Genomic DNA, 15133 nt, shown 5'->3' on the forward strand with positions numbered 1-15133 from the left:
AGAGCGTAGCAGAAGCTACAGAAGCGGGCATGGCTTCCGACTCGCGTCCGGCGTCTGGTGTCTCCGGGAGCCGCTTCCTCATTGTAGGAGGCGGGATCGCCGGTGTGACGTGCGCCGAACGGGTAATTTCTAGTCTTTCTCCATTATTGGCGCGCGCGCCTCTCTGCGCAGGCGCCCGGTAGCAATATGTGTCCGTCCGTCCGTCCCCCACCCCCTGAATATACCTATTGCCGTACCTGGGGATGGCAACTTCCTGGTTGTTTCATAGCGTTACAAAGTGAAGGTGTCAACGCACGGACAGTTTCCGGGTTGCTTTTCGCCCTATATTTGCTTTTATTTTTAAAAGGGGAGATGGGCATTCTCACCCAGGGGGAGTCTGCAAAGATAGGGATTCCATATTTTTTTTTAACGATTCACTAAAGAAGAAGGAGAAGCATATTTTTTTTAAGGTTCCAAGGGTCTTCAAACTTGGCATGTTTAAGACTTGTGGACTTCAACTCCCAGAATCCCTGAGCTAACATGACTGGAGGAGGAATTCTGGGAGTTGAAGTCCACAAGCCTTAAAGCTGAAGACCCCTGTTCTAGGTCTAGGAAAAATGGAAACGATTTGCATGCTAGTAGTTTGTAGTTCGTTCAGTGTGAAGTCCTGGGACGGCTTAGTCAACTGATAACTTTGTATATCTTTCAAGCAATTTATGTTCCAAAGATAAACAAGAACAACTTCCTGGACTATTTCATCAGAATAGTACATCATTATTTGCATTTCTCACTCTTATGAGAAAAATAATTGTATTAAACTGCTTTCAAAAGTTCATATATGTGTAATGGATTTTGATTATCATAGAAAATTATAAATTTGTAAATAAAATAAATGCATAAATATATGGAGAATAGTTCTAGTGGCTTGGTTGGTCCCAATAAATGAATTGCTTGAAAAAGTTCAAATCCATTTAGAAATTTATCTCCTAAGATTAACAAGGCAACATTTTTTGTCCAGTCTTCCAAAATTGAATATCCAGTAATTTTTAAAGAAATTTTATTTTATAATTTTAAAAAGACAAACAACAGAAATCTTATAACATCAACAGTTTGTGACATTCATCTTATTCTAATATTTTGTGCATTATTTACAAATATAGAGAATTTGTGTGGATATAAATCATTATCTAGTGCTTATCCCTATTTATTTACAATCCATTTATCTATCCAGCAATCAATCTCTGCTCAATCCAATCATACCATTTTCCCCACATCTTGTAATAATCAGACTCCTCTTTCTCTTGTAAACTCAAAAGTTAATTTGTCCATCTTGGCACAGCTCATTATTTTTGAATGATCAATTCCTCTGGTGGTATACATGTATGTTTCCAACATTGGGCATAGGCAATCCTGGCTGCAGTTAAAATATGCAATATTAGATATTTTATATTTCTCCCATATTTTTTTTCTGAATATCCCCAATAAAAATAATTCCGGTTCCAATTCTATTTTCTCATTGGTAATCTCCTGTAACCAGAATATAGAGTATTTTATACTGTTTATCAGGGGTCACTTCCATGAAAAGAGAATGAAGCAACTGACAAAAAGAATTGGAAAGATTAGATTGAAATGCGATTTCTCATAATTTCTCATAATTTCAGGAATATTCTTTCTCTCGTTTGTAACTAGATCAGTTAACTTGGCAACTTTAAGATGTGTGGACTTCAATTCCCAGAATACCCCAGCTAACATGCATGCTGGGAAGTCCACACATCTTGAAGTTGCCAGATTGAAAAACTCTGCACTTGATGAAGTTTTCTGTATCTCTCTGCTCCCACCTAGTGGTCATAACGATTTCTGCAGACTAAATGCACAATAGTCACCTTCTATTAAACCCATGCCACAGATATTGCCATGTTCATGTCATGAAAGGTCAAGGGTGATAATCAGTGGTTGGATTCAAATATATTTACTTCTAGTTCTGTGAACGTGGCTTGGTGGGTGTGACGGGAAGGTTACTGCAAAATCCCCATTCCCTCCCCACTCCACTAACCTGCTTTCCAGCTCCGTTCTCCTGGGCAGGGCAACCAAAAAAGACCCAGCCGATCAGCTGGGACTCAAGAGGCAGAGAATAGATGGGGGAGGGGGCAGTCAGAGGTGGCATTTGCCAGTTCTCCCAACTACTCAAAATTTCCGCTACCAGTTCTCCAGAACGGGTCAGAACCTGCTGAATACCCACCTCTGGTGATAATTCTTCATGTATTGGAGATGACATGGGTGAGATCAGTTTGCAATCTCTCTGTTCCAACAAGCCCAGCCCTCCTTGAATTCCTCTGATTCTTATGTAGGGCCAGTTTGCCTTGACTATTAGTAGATCAGATTCTTGGCTATAGGTAGCATGTAATAAGCTTGAAGCGCTTTGAACTAAACTTAAACTCCCTGGCTACTTGTGTCTGACATCATGATGATTTTATACTGTCTATAGTTAAATGCCAATATTCAGACAGAAATAATAATAGCACTTAAAATAGAAATAATAAAGCACTTATATACCGCTTCACAGTGCTTTACATCCCTCTCTAAGCGGTTTACAGAATCAGCCTATTGCTCACAATAATCTGGGTTCTCATTTTACTGACCTTGGAAAGACGGAAGGCTGAGTCAACCTTGAGCCTGGTGAGATTTGAACTGCCAAATTGCAGGCAGCCAGCAGTCAGCAGAAGTAGCCTACAGTACTGCATTCTAATCACTGTGCCACTGCGGCTTGTATACTCACCTTTCTGGTTTAATCATACTGTTCAACACAAAATGTCTTGGAACAACAACCTCAATATCTTCCTTCTTTTTTTTTTTACAAGCTGGCTGCAGAGTTTCCCTCTGAAGATATTTTTTTAATTACTGCTTCTCCTGTTATAAAAGCGGTGGTGAACTTCAAACAGGTAAGACGGATGTGATCTCCATTTTGGGGGCTAAAGAAAAAAAAGTAGATTGTGGCCCCAAATGTCTTATTTAATCACTAGCATCGTACACGAATTAGTAAATACTATGCCCCTTTAGAGATTTTTCCGGGGTATTTAGGTATCAGTAGATCATAAATGGAAGCCATTGTGGTGCAGTGATTAAGACACCAGGTTAGAAATGGAGAAACTCTTGAGTTCTTTATGCAGAAATCCAGCCAGGTGACTTTAGAGCAGTCACCTTCTCTCAGCCCTGAGAAGGAGGTAAGAATATTAGGAAGACCTTGTGATGAGCCAGGGTGGGATACAAAACAAACACAGTCACAGAAAACAGGTGAAGCCCCCTTTATTCCTTCAGTTTGCTTCCAAGCTCCAAATATCTTTGACAGAAGACAAAAACACTCCCACACAAACAGTTACACGAAGAAGGAAAAAAGCAACACAAACCAGATAAGATAAGGGCTGGAGGATGTCCACAGATAACACACACTAGGAAGGATGCCAAACTCAGAGAGGAACTATAAACTAGAGATAATTTACATGCTTTGTTTCCAGCGTTTGCTAGTACGCAGGTCCATACTCTTATTCAGTTGTCACAGCTGCAGTCCATGAAGAGGATCAAGGCCCTCTCCTCCTGAGTAGACCACATCTTTCCCTTATCCTCTCCTCCCTGTGTGCCCTAGGATGGATAAGGGATGGGCCTGGGTCCTCCTCTGACTGCTCAGCCGGCCTCTGCCTTTCCCCAGCCTCCTGCACCACCTCTGGAGCCACACTTCTACTCCCTGTTGGCTGTTCTTCCTCTTCCTCAGTCAGTCTCCACCAGGGGCATGACATACCTGACCATGTAATGGCCATGAGTCAAAAATGATTCAAATGCACAAAAACAAAGTTCTAAAGTAAGAACCCTCACTGAACAATGGAACAGAAGTTGCCTTCAGAGGTTGTGGGAGCTTCATCACTGGAAGCTTCCAAGAAGAGACTGGATTGCCATCTGTCAGAAATGGTGTAGGGTCTCTTGCTTGGGCATGGGGTTGGACTAGATGACCTACAAGGTCCCTTCCAACTCTGTTATTCTGAGTTCCTGATTCTACTTCTTCAACAGGTCTCACGAACTTTAGAAGAATTTGATGTTGAGGAACAAGCAAGCAGCATCTTAGGAAAACGCTACCCCAATATTAAAGTTATACAGTCTGCAGTGAGGCAACTGAGAAGCAAAGATCATGTAAGAAAAATCTTCATCTTTTGATTTTCATTGAGAATATTGAATGTTGCTTTCCTTGTCAGGAATCAAACACATTGATACATTAAAAAGAAAGCTGGTACAAGGTAACCTACATTTTGAGGATTATCTACTCTATTTATGCAGAGCCTGATTTATTATTTGGTTGTGTGTGCACTGAGAACTTCTGCATAGGAGACAAATTCCCTGTGTGTCCAATACTTGGCCAATAAAGAATTCTATTTTATTCTAAAATTCTATTCTGTCCATTGGGCCTCTCCTTACGTTTGCTCAACTGGCTACAGAAAATTAGAATAGTAGCATCTTTTAGGTCCTTAATGAAAACACACCTTTTTAACCAAGATTTCCTGTTGGGAACGTTAGAATAAATACATTTTCTCTTTCCCCCATTTTTCTAGATGAATCTGTTTTACTGAATATTGTTTTGCTGCATAATGTATTAATGTGAGGTTTAATTTTATATTCTATTGCTGCATTTATTGTCATTTACTTCAAGATACTTCAGCGTAAAAAGTAGTTTGTGAGGATACCGAATGGAAACCTAATAACACACAGCATTGCTTTGGGAAATACAAATGCTTAATTCGCTTTCCTTGAATGCTTCATGGTAGCCCAAGCTGCCAATCTTGTTTTATTGGTTCTTGATGTCAAATTAAAGAATTTGATTTAATTCTTTCTTTTGGTTTTTCATTTTTGATGTGGTTGCAGAGGATCATCACAGAAGCTGGTCAGGAGTATACCTTCGAAAAACTCTGTTTGTGCGCTGGAGCAAAACCAAAACTGATTGTTGAAGGAAATCCTTACGTCCTGGGCATCCGAGATACAGACAGTGCAGTGGTAAAAGATCGCTTGCTCGCATGTTTTCAATGGTCCGTTAGCATTTGGGATAGCATTGACCACTTGCAGCTAAAAGTAGATGTGAAATACATTGCAAGGGTTATCATTTTAGCTACTTTGTTAGAAAAATGGTACCAGCAGTCCTTAGCCTGCTATGCTGAATTATATCTATCCTTTGTTCCCCGCATGCCCTGTCCAGGTATTGGCTGATGTTGGATAGGTCTGTAGTATAGCACATCTGGAGAAATTTGATTTTGGGAAGGTTACTGAAAAGCTGTTAGGCCCAGCAAAGGTAATAAATAAATACATTATAAAAGTCTTCTGTATGAAGAGGACCTTGAAAAAGTATTTGAAGAAAAGATGATTAAGGCATAATAAAGCTCTTTAAGATAAAATAGCCAATTTGGGCTTTAACCCTCACTTCAGATTGAATTATACTTTTTTCAGAATGTAAACTGAGATCTGTAAACTCCCATACAAAGAAGGATGTAATTGTGTGTGTGTGTGTGTGTGTGTGTGTGTGTGTGTATAAGAAAGAATATAATATCCATGAAGCATCTTTTTTTGTTTATTCAGGCAAGTATTTTCATTTTACAAATGATAACAATTACACCCCTTTTGAGTTAATGAAATCCTTCTTGTCCTTCATCTCTGGAGATGTTCCTGCCAATTTTTTTTTTATAAAAGGGACTTACTGTGTTTTTTCCCCCCACTTCTCTTCACTAAGAAACCTAGAAACTACCTTCCAACATTTGGCTATCTTAATACAAGCAGCTGTTTAAATCAAATCCTTATCCTAATGGTGTATGTTATTCTAACTTAAATCATTAACAAGAAGAAATGTTCATTCTTCCAATTAGAATAGAGGTTTAAAAGATATGGATATGGATAGGATAGATTAAGGGTCTTCAAACTTGGCAAGTTTAAGATTTGTGGACTTCAACTCCCAGAATTCCTGAGCTAACATGACTGGAGGAGGAATTCTGGGAGTTGAAGTCCATAAGTCTTAAAGCTTTCAAGTTTGAAGACCCCTGGGATAGAGGGATATGTTTTCACAAAAAGATCATTTGCTGTGATTAATTAGTGGAAGATTCATGCTTAACAAAACTTAAATACTTCACACTACAGTTTGTTAATGTGTGAATTGACTGTCACTGGGTGAGACTAGTGATTTCTGACTTAATTATTGGTTCTTTTTAAAAATTAGGCATTTAAAGTGCAGATGGGCTCACTTGTTATGGAACCTTATGTAGAACTTACCTGAGAACTAAGTTTCAGATAATACAGTGATCCAAAGAGTCAGATCAAGGTTTTTCTATTCCAATCCCCCAGACTCCTCCCAAAAGATGTGTGTTTTCTTTTTAATTAATTAGTCTGTAAAAATGAGATCTCTGGCCATCATCCCTAATCAGAAAATTCAACAGTACAGCTTAATGTGATAAAAAAAATGGGAAAAAAAAAGTTAAACTGGGAATTAAAAGTAGACTGTGAGAGAAATTAATGTTGCAGGTCAGATAAGCAGTCCCATTTCAGGACTATGGAATAGAAGCATTATTAAAACCAATGATTTTTTAAAGGGTGGAATATATTTTTAATCCACTCAATGACAAATGTCTCTAGAATAATTCCCAAAATGTTAAAAGAATAAAACTACTTAAAGAAATAAACTTAAAACAGGGAACAATAAATAGCATTAATAACTACTTTTTTTCCAGAATGCATGAGCACATCATCATCATCGTTGTTATTATTATTATTGTTATTATTATTATTAGTTAATCTTTAGTGAGGTTCACAGCCTTTTGGGCTGGTTGATAGCTCAACAACTCGAGTCCTAACCAATGACCTAGGAACTGTTAAGGTAGCGTCAAAGGATATAAGCTATTCCAAGTAGGGTGGGTTTTTTTGTAGAATTGGTATTCAAGTCTGATAAATTCAGAATTTCCAAATAGTGAGGTAGCCCTTTATGTATTGCTTCAAGGGCTCCAATTACAATTGGGAAAACACATGATTTCTTTTTCCAAAGTCTCTCAACTTCAACTTGTAAGTCTTTGTGATTTTTTTTCTTGCTGCGTGTCTTCAATTTGTGCATCACCAGGTATTGCAATGTCAATGAACCAACCTTTTTTCTTTTCAACTATTGTTATGTCGGGTGTGCTGTGGGCCAAGTGCCTGTCAGTTTGAATTCTGAAGTTCCACAAGATATGATGATGATGATGATTCTAGCCATTTTTATTTCTTGGCATTTTAATTGATACTTGTAGAGTTTTGCTTTGCTTTAGAGATGACTTGGCAGATTTTTTTTTACTGTGCTAGTAGTATCTCTTTCTTTGCCCTGTGTAGGAATTCCAGGAACACCTAGCAAAAGCTAAAAGAATCACCATTGTAGGAAACGGTGGCATTGCGCTTGAATTGGTGTAAGTAGGTTTGAATGGTGGAATAGGCAATACTTTCTCCTTGGCAGCAGATATTAAACCTTTTGCTATTATGCAGCATCCTGTTGTTTTGAACATATGATTAGAAAGTGGTTGATAGGCTTCTACAGTAGAGAATGTGCTGATGATCCTCAGATGAATTCCAAAGTTTCCAAGTATGAAACCAGGAGTGTGTGTGAGCGAGAGGGGGGAGAGGGGTGGGGAGAGATCATAAGGAAACCACAATTGGAGCCCCACCTTTTGTAACATGCATCAATGAAGATTTGTTGGGGAAGCGCTGTAATTTGCAACCTTTTTTCCTAGTTCCAAACTTGGAAAGAATAGAGCCTGACTATTGCATCCTTGGGGGCCCTAGACAGGGGTCCCCAAACTTGGCAACTTTAAGACTTGTGGACCTCAACTCCCAGAATTCTCCCAGAATTCTCTGGCTGGAGAATTCTGGGAGTTGAAGTCCACAAGTCTTAAAAGTTGCTAGGTTTGGAGACCTCTGCCTTAGAGCATTCCCACTTCAGGCTTTGAAATAACAAAATTCAGCTGAAAACAATTTTGAGGATCTGAACAGGCCAGAAATGCTGGGAGTCAGGCAGCATATTTGCTTATGTGTTTGTTTAACTTGCATCACACCTTTATTGTTATAGAAATGACTCAAGGCAGAGAGCACATCCAACAAAACCTTCCTCCTCCTATTTTCCCCACAACAACCACCCTTTGAGGTGGCTTCGGCCAAGAGAGGTTGACTGGCCTAAAATCATCCAGATGGTTTTCACGTCTAAGACGGGAGTTGATTCAGTCTCTTGTGATTAGCCTAAAGTCAGTTACCCAGCTGGCTTTCATATCGAAGGTGGGACTTGAACTCACAGTCTCTTGTGATGGGCCCAAAGTCAGTCACCCAGCTCGCTTTCACGGCTAAGGCAAGAGTTGAACTCACAGCCTCCTGCTTTCTAGCCTGATGCCTTAACCACTGGACCAAACTACAGTATTCACTGCAATACATTAGCAGTAATAGTATCTTTAACATATGTGCCTCTTTAGGAGGATGAATACAGTATGGGCATCTTAACAAACAAAACTTAGTCCTCCCATTATTTAAAATAGCAGCCAAGTCTTTTCTTACACTTCCCAGCTGAATGCTAAATATATCTCAGCCTCCGTTAATGGATGATCAAATCATCCCTAATATGAAAATGTAACAAATAATATTTTTTTTAAAAAAAATGTGTCTGTCTATCGATATTGACAGGTACAAAATTGAAGGTTGTGAAGTCATTTGGGCCGTCAAAGACCAAGCGATTGGCAATACCTTTTTTGATGCAGGAGCAGCTGAGTTTTTGATCCCAAAGCTCACAGCTGAAAAACCAGAGCCTCCGGCAGCTTGTAAAAGAACAAAATATACCGCATCAGGTAGATAACCTCAACTCTTTCATCTGTCATTGTCTAAGAATCATTCCATCTACCCAATACGGCTGGTCCTTGACTTACGATCACAACTGGGCCCAACGTTTCTGTTGCTAAATGAGAAATCGTTTCGTGAGTTTACCCTGTTTTGCAACCTATCTTGCCACAGTTGTTAAATGAATCACTGCAGTTGTCAAGTTAGTAACATGGTTGTTAAGTGAATCAGGCCTTTCCCCCTCCCATTGACTTTGCTTGTCAGAAGGTTGCAAAAGGTCATCAGCACCTGACCCTCCGGGACACTGCAACCGTCATAAATATGAACCGGTTGCCGAATGTCTGGATTTTGATCTCCTGAACAAAATGGAGATGCTGCAACGGTCATGTGAAAAATGGTTATCTTGTTAATGTTGGGTGGTCACTAAATGAACTGTTGTAAGTCAAGGACTACCTGTATACACTATTTACAATATTTTTGAGTTGTGCTAACTGATTTATAAGTTTGTAAATATGCATACTGGGTTAGAAATATCCAGAAAAAAAACACAAAATACAGTTCTGTTCTATGATTCATTCTTCCCTCCCTCCCTCCGTCTGTCTGTCTCTGTCTGTCTGTCTCTGTCTCTCTTTCTCTGTTTGTCTCTCTCTGTCTCTGTCTCTCTCTCTCTCTCTCTGTCATTCTCTCTGTCTCTCTTTCTCTGTTGTGTCTTTGTCTCTCTCTCTCTCTCTCTCTCTCTCTCTCTCTGTGTCATTCTCTCTGTCTCTCTTTCTCTCTCTGTCTCTCGTTCTCAAATGTTTGCTTTTATTCCCCTATAGAAAGAGAAGAACAAGCTTCAGAGCATCCTGGGGAAATAGGAAGCGCATTGGGCCCTGACTGGCATGAGGGCTTGCATTTAAAGGGAGCAAAAGAGGTAGGATTGTTTCTTTTTTTAAATGCTCATGGAACTTTTTTTTTAATTAAAAAAAAAATCTTGTCACTTCCCTTTCAGTGGGAGGGATGATGAAAGCGTTTATCAGCTGGGGAATGAAACTTCTTTCAGAAAGCAACCAAGCTCAGCGAGCCTCAAGGACTCCCCGAGTTACAAATTATTCTCTTCTACGGCACGGCTCCCGCTTCCCTCATCCGCCATTCCATTCAATATATCACGGGTGTCAAAACTTGCCACGTCACATTGCTGTTACGGGATGTTTCGTGACGTTTTCGCCATTCGTGGAGCTGGGGTGGGCGTGGCCTGTGCATGATGCATCTGGCCCGTGGGACATCCGTTTGAGACCCCTGCGATAGCTGAACGGTAGGACAGGTGGCCAAGGCACCATCCGCGAAGCCAATAGCTAATAACCGTGCTAGATAGGGACCGTACTGTCTGTCAGTGTTCCAAGTAATGCGCCCACAGAAAGCAGAACTCTGAGGCAGGTAGCGTGATGACCCACAAGTCATCCCATTGTCCAATAGAAGTGCTGGCTGGTTGCTTGGTGACTTTTCACTGCCGCCTCTTCCTTCCATCCACCTGTTGAAACGTCCTTGGTTCCCACAGGAAACTTTTTGTTTTGGCTACAAAACCCCTCAGCTATCTATTTTCTTCCCTCCTCCCATCCAGTGGCAAGCCATAAAGATGGCCTCAGCCAGGTTCGCTTTAGGGTTGACACTTATCATTGGCTGAGCTACAGGACTATCTATGAATGTAGGTCAAACATCAGCACTGCAGCTGGGACAGTAATACTAGAACAGTCAATGAGGCTGGAGCAGGCTTATTCAGGCTTGAAGGGTCTACCATAAGATCTCAGTTCTCCTTCTGCTGGTCCATTCTAACTCCTCAGGTTTCAGAGAGAATGACTTGACCTTCCTTTAGGAACAAATAGTTGAACAGTAGCCAGGTTGATCACTGCTAGTTTCTTTCTGACCAGGGTGTATTTGAGAACTGGTTCCACATTCATATAATTTGTACATTTCTCAATTGCGAGGCTCCATGCAAATAGTACATTCTTATTGAGCTTAGTAAAAACATCTGGAGGAATCTTATCACACACAAAAATGCATGATCGGTGGTCAATCTAATAAAAGTAATATCGTGCCATTTTGATTTAGTTCTTAGTACACACCTCGTGATAAAAGAATTACGGTGTGACATTGTTTTACTGATGAACTGAGTATGCCCGAGTACAAAGCTCAAAGCATGTATTGTTAGCTCTTAAAGTTGTAGTTCTTAAACACTTTAATTCAGTTCCCTGGTTTCCAATAATACAATTATCCTCATGAAAAGAAACTCAATTGTTTTACAGAAAACATCTTGACAATGGCAGTCCCAAATTGATCCCTTGATTCACAATTACAAATTACTCCATTGCTCCCAAAATTTTCCCCTTGGGTATTTAATCATCGTTAGAATGATCACCCCCCGTTTAAGAATCAGTAATTTACAAGTATGAATGAATGCAATTGTTGATGGTTTCCAGCTTTGCCACCAAGTTCATATTGAGAATCTGTGTGAAATAAAGAGGATCTACCTCCAAGAAGAATTCAAGCTGTCACGCAAAGTGTCCCTGGCTTTCCCTCAAACTTTAGAAGGACAAAGGAGTGAAGAAGCGGGTGAAGGTAAATTATCTTAAAAACTGGGGAGTTGTTTCTCTGATCCACAAGGTTATACTATGTCTCAGTTTGTGGATGGCATTTCTGAACCTGGGCAGCCATTGAAATTGATAAAGATTTCTATCAAATGGGGATGGACGTCTTTGACAGGGCCAGGCTCAGCCCAGTCTAGGAAGTATATTGCTCCAAAATACGCAGATTGTAACATGAACGGTTGGGCGTGGGAATGCTTAAACATGAATGAGGGCAGTGGTGCCAATGGGAGGTGGTTAAAATCAGCAAGATAGAGCCCCAGTATGCCAGCTCCGCCCCTTTTATCTACATATTCTAAAAGGGGGGGGGACTGGCAATGCAAGACTGTATTGCCATCTGTCATTCTTCCCAGGTGGATCAGAAAGGAAGCATGACCAGATGAGCATTTATTTTATTTATTTTGCACTCATGTCAGAAGCACTGAGGTGCTTCCAGGTTGAAAAGATTAGCCAGTGGCATGCCTGGAAGATGCCCAGTCAGGGGCTGCTTTGATGTCCCTGGCAGAAGCTGGAACAGAGGACAGGAACTCACCCAGCCCCAAGGCAACACTTGGGTCTCGAACACTAACTTCCAACCCAGCTTCCTAACCACGCAACCCACCAGGCTCCTTTACCGGATGAGCTAATTCTACTTTATTATAAGGCTACATTAACTGAATCTTGCAAGACTTAAAAGTACAAATCTCCCACTGTCTCTTTTAACAGCCTGATAAGTTAAGAAAGGTGCTTTCCGAGTTTCTTTCTCTGCCCATTATGCAGCTGTGGGCTCCTTACTTGCTTATTCTGTAGGCAGCTTATCTTCCACTGCTACCACTCAACTCCAAAGGTCATTCCTACATACCATTCCAGCAGCTTCCTGATTTTCACTCCAACCTCACATCCTGGAACTGCCGAATGATGATTACGTTCTTAGCCATCTTAGCTTCCTTACAGAGACCCAGGATTCATAAGCATAACTGCTTCAAGTGATCATCTATGCCAAAGGTCACCAAACTTGGCAACTTGAAGGCTTGCGGACTTCAACTCCCAGAATTCCTCAGCCAGCCATGCCTGCTGGGGAATTCTGGGAATTGAAACCCACAAGCCTTGAAGTTGCCAAGTTTGGAGACTCTCGGCATTTTGAAGGGATGCATTTTTCCTTTTCCCCGATTTCTTGGCCCTCTTTTCCTGTGACCTATATAATATTATGTAATCTAATGCCTAAATATTTCATGCTTGCAGAGCTTTGGCCTGTCTATGTGGAACTTACCAATGGGAAGATTTATGGCTGCGACTTCATTGTTAGCGCAACTGGAGTGACGCCAAACGTTCAACCATTCCTTGATGGTAATAATGTAAGGATTCATACCTGAAAATAACTGAAAGCTTGTCTTCCAAAAAGAGACTAGCCACGTCATACAAGAAAAACTTGTATAAGATCAGGGGTCCAAGGCAGAGTTACAAATCAGACAGGGTACCAGAGCACCTCGAGGAATTAAAATAGTTAAAATACATTGATAACTATCAGCAGCCAACCCTTGTTCATAAAGCAAAACCCTTTAGCAGAGAGCTCATTTAAGCTGTCCAGAAAGAGCACACCCAGGAGAAGCCATCCTTAGATCCATTTGCGCCACTTAAAGATATCAGCTGGTCTCACTCGTCTCACAAGAGTGCTCTGGCACCCTGCCTGATTTGTAACTCTGGCTTGCAGGTATTTTTAATCTAATGATTGGTATTTAGGGCAGCTTTTTGCAAGCAAAGAAGCTTTTTGTATTTTTTACGGGTAATCCTTGACTTACAACAGTTCATTTAGTGACCATTCAAAGTTCCAGTGGCGCTGAAAAAAGTGACTTATGACCATTTTTCACACTTATGACTGTTGCAGCATCCCCACTGTTATGAGAGGCCAGGCGAGGAGAAGCGCCCCTTGACATGAGTGATGTCGAGTTGGCCACGCCCACCCAGTCACATGACCACCAAGCCACACCCACCAACTAAGCTATGCCCACAGAACCGGTTGTTAAAAAAATTGAATCCCACCCCTGTATAAGATGTTCTACAGGTGGCATCTCCCACCAGCAAGATCGGCCAAAATGGATGGAAACCTATCACCGAATTGTTGGAAATGTATGAAAGAACGGAGCACATATTACCATACATGGTGGTCCTGAGAAAAGGATCAGGAATTCTGATACAAAATTTGGTTGTGGTTAGAGGAAATGACAGGGCTAAAAATTTCCTATAAGCCCGAGTGGTTCTTATTGGGAATAAGTGCAGAGAAGTATGATAAAGCTGACACATACCTAATAATACATGTAATCATGGCAGCAAGAATATTTGCCCCAAATTGAAAAGCTACAGAAATTCCTAGGGAAGATGAGGTGATTGTTAAGATATTACAATGCGCCGAAATGGATAGGTTGACATCGGAACCGAAGGAAAAAGGCAAGTCAGAATGCTATATAATATGAAATAAATTTTACCACTGGAGCGATATGAAAGGGAGTTTGCATGTATAAAGATTAAATGTATATATGTATATGTTGTGGCTCCGGGCTTGGATTCAGCTCCTGTGATTGATATGAGTTCAAGTGAAGAGGTAATGGCAGAACAATATGAGCCGGCCTGGCTTACTGATTGGACTGATAACCAGGATGAGGAGATGGACGTGACAAAGGACGACAGACCTGATGTATTAGAATTGTCAGGACCTTTGACCTCCTCTGGTTCCTTATCTGATCAACAGCCGGGAATGGCTGACAGGGAAGTTTTGAGAGAGTCTTCTTGTGGAGATGAGAACTTGGAAAATTTGTGGTTAAATGTAAAAAATAGAAGACGGTTGAAAAGGCAAAATCAGCTGGAGCGAATGAGAAGAGCAAGTCAGTAAATTAGCACATTGCCTTAATGAGTATAAAAGGACACAGCTGGGCTGGTACATTTTGCCAGGAACAAAATAACTATTTGAGTGAAGACGTTACAGCAAAGAGCTCTGAGGCTGGAGATTTATTGCCAGGACTGGTTTGCCGGACAGAGTAAATATTTATGCTGTGGTTTCTGCCAGCCGTTATCTTGTAAGACTTCTTTCCGTTTGATTTAATTGTGAAACGGCTGCTTTCTGTTTTGTTCGTTTGAATTTCGAAGGGGAGTCATAACATGTATATAAATGTATAAAATTTCTTTTTGAATATAATATGTAACGACAAAAATCAAAGAAGATCACCACACTCAATGTTTCTAAGGATTATACCAAACAAAAAGAGACTAGATTATTTTGATACCAAAGCCACAAGGTCTTTCAGGTGTCTCATCCCCGTTCCCCGTCTCCCCCCGAATTTTCATTTAAAATAATATATACATGATTTTTTGTTAGTTTGGAATCGGAATTTTGCTAAATCACACGCCACTCACACGGTCATTAAGAAAATCTGGCTTTCCTCATTAATTTTGCTTGTTGAAAGCAGGCTGGGAAGGTCGCAAATGACAATCACGTGACTACAGGACCCTGCCACCATTTATAAATGTGAGCTGGTTGCCAAGCACCTGAGAGCCAAATCTGGCTCCAGGTTCTGCCTCGGTTTCCTTCCCAATAAGCAACCAAGTCGGAAGATCATTTAAAAGCAGTTTATTAGGATACCCTGATAAAGTGGGAATCTCCCTATGAAAAGGGAGAAACTTGAGACCCATCTTAAATTCCT

General features: G+C 40.6%; 1 protein-coding gene across 1 annotated transcript in view; it reads left to right on the forward strand.

Moving 5' to 3' along the window:
• Positions 1–15133, forward strand: part of PYROXD1 (pyridine nucleotide-disulphide oxidoreductase domain 1) — a 23557-nt gene continuing 8424 nt past the window's right edge. The window contains exons 1-9 of the mRNA XM_026711761.2: positions 1–122; positions 2838–2918; positions 4039–4158; positions 4885–5013; positions 7357–7430; positions 8689–8849; positions 9657–9751; positions 11295–11433; positions 12681–12793. Of these exons, the coding sequence (XP_026567546.2) occupies positions 30–122; positions 2838–2918; positions 4039–4158; positions 4885–5013; positions 7357–7430; positions 8689–8849; positions 9657–9751; positions 11295–11433; positions 12681–12793 (1005 nt within the window). The 5' untranslated portion in view covers positions 1–29. The remainder of the gene's footprint in view (positions 123–2837; positions 2919–4038; positions 4159–4884; positions 5014–7356; positions 7431–8688; positions 8850–9656; positions 9752–11294; positions 11434–12680; positions 12794–15133) is intronic.

Source organism: Pseudonaja textilis, chromosome 5, assembly GCF_049901715.1.
Source record: "Pseudonaja textilis isolate UNSWEBS1 chromosome 5, rPseTex1.2, whole genome shotgun sequence".
NCBI classification, from domain to species: domain Eukaryota; kingdom Metazoa; phylum Chordata; class Lepidosauria; order Squamata; family Elapidae; genus Pseudonaja; species Pseudonaja textilis.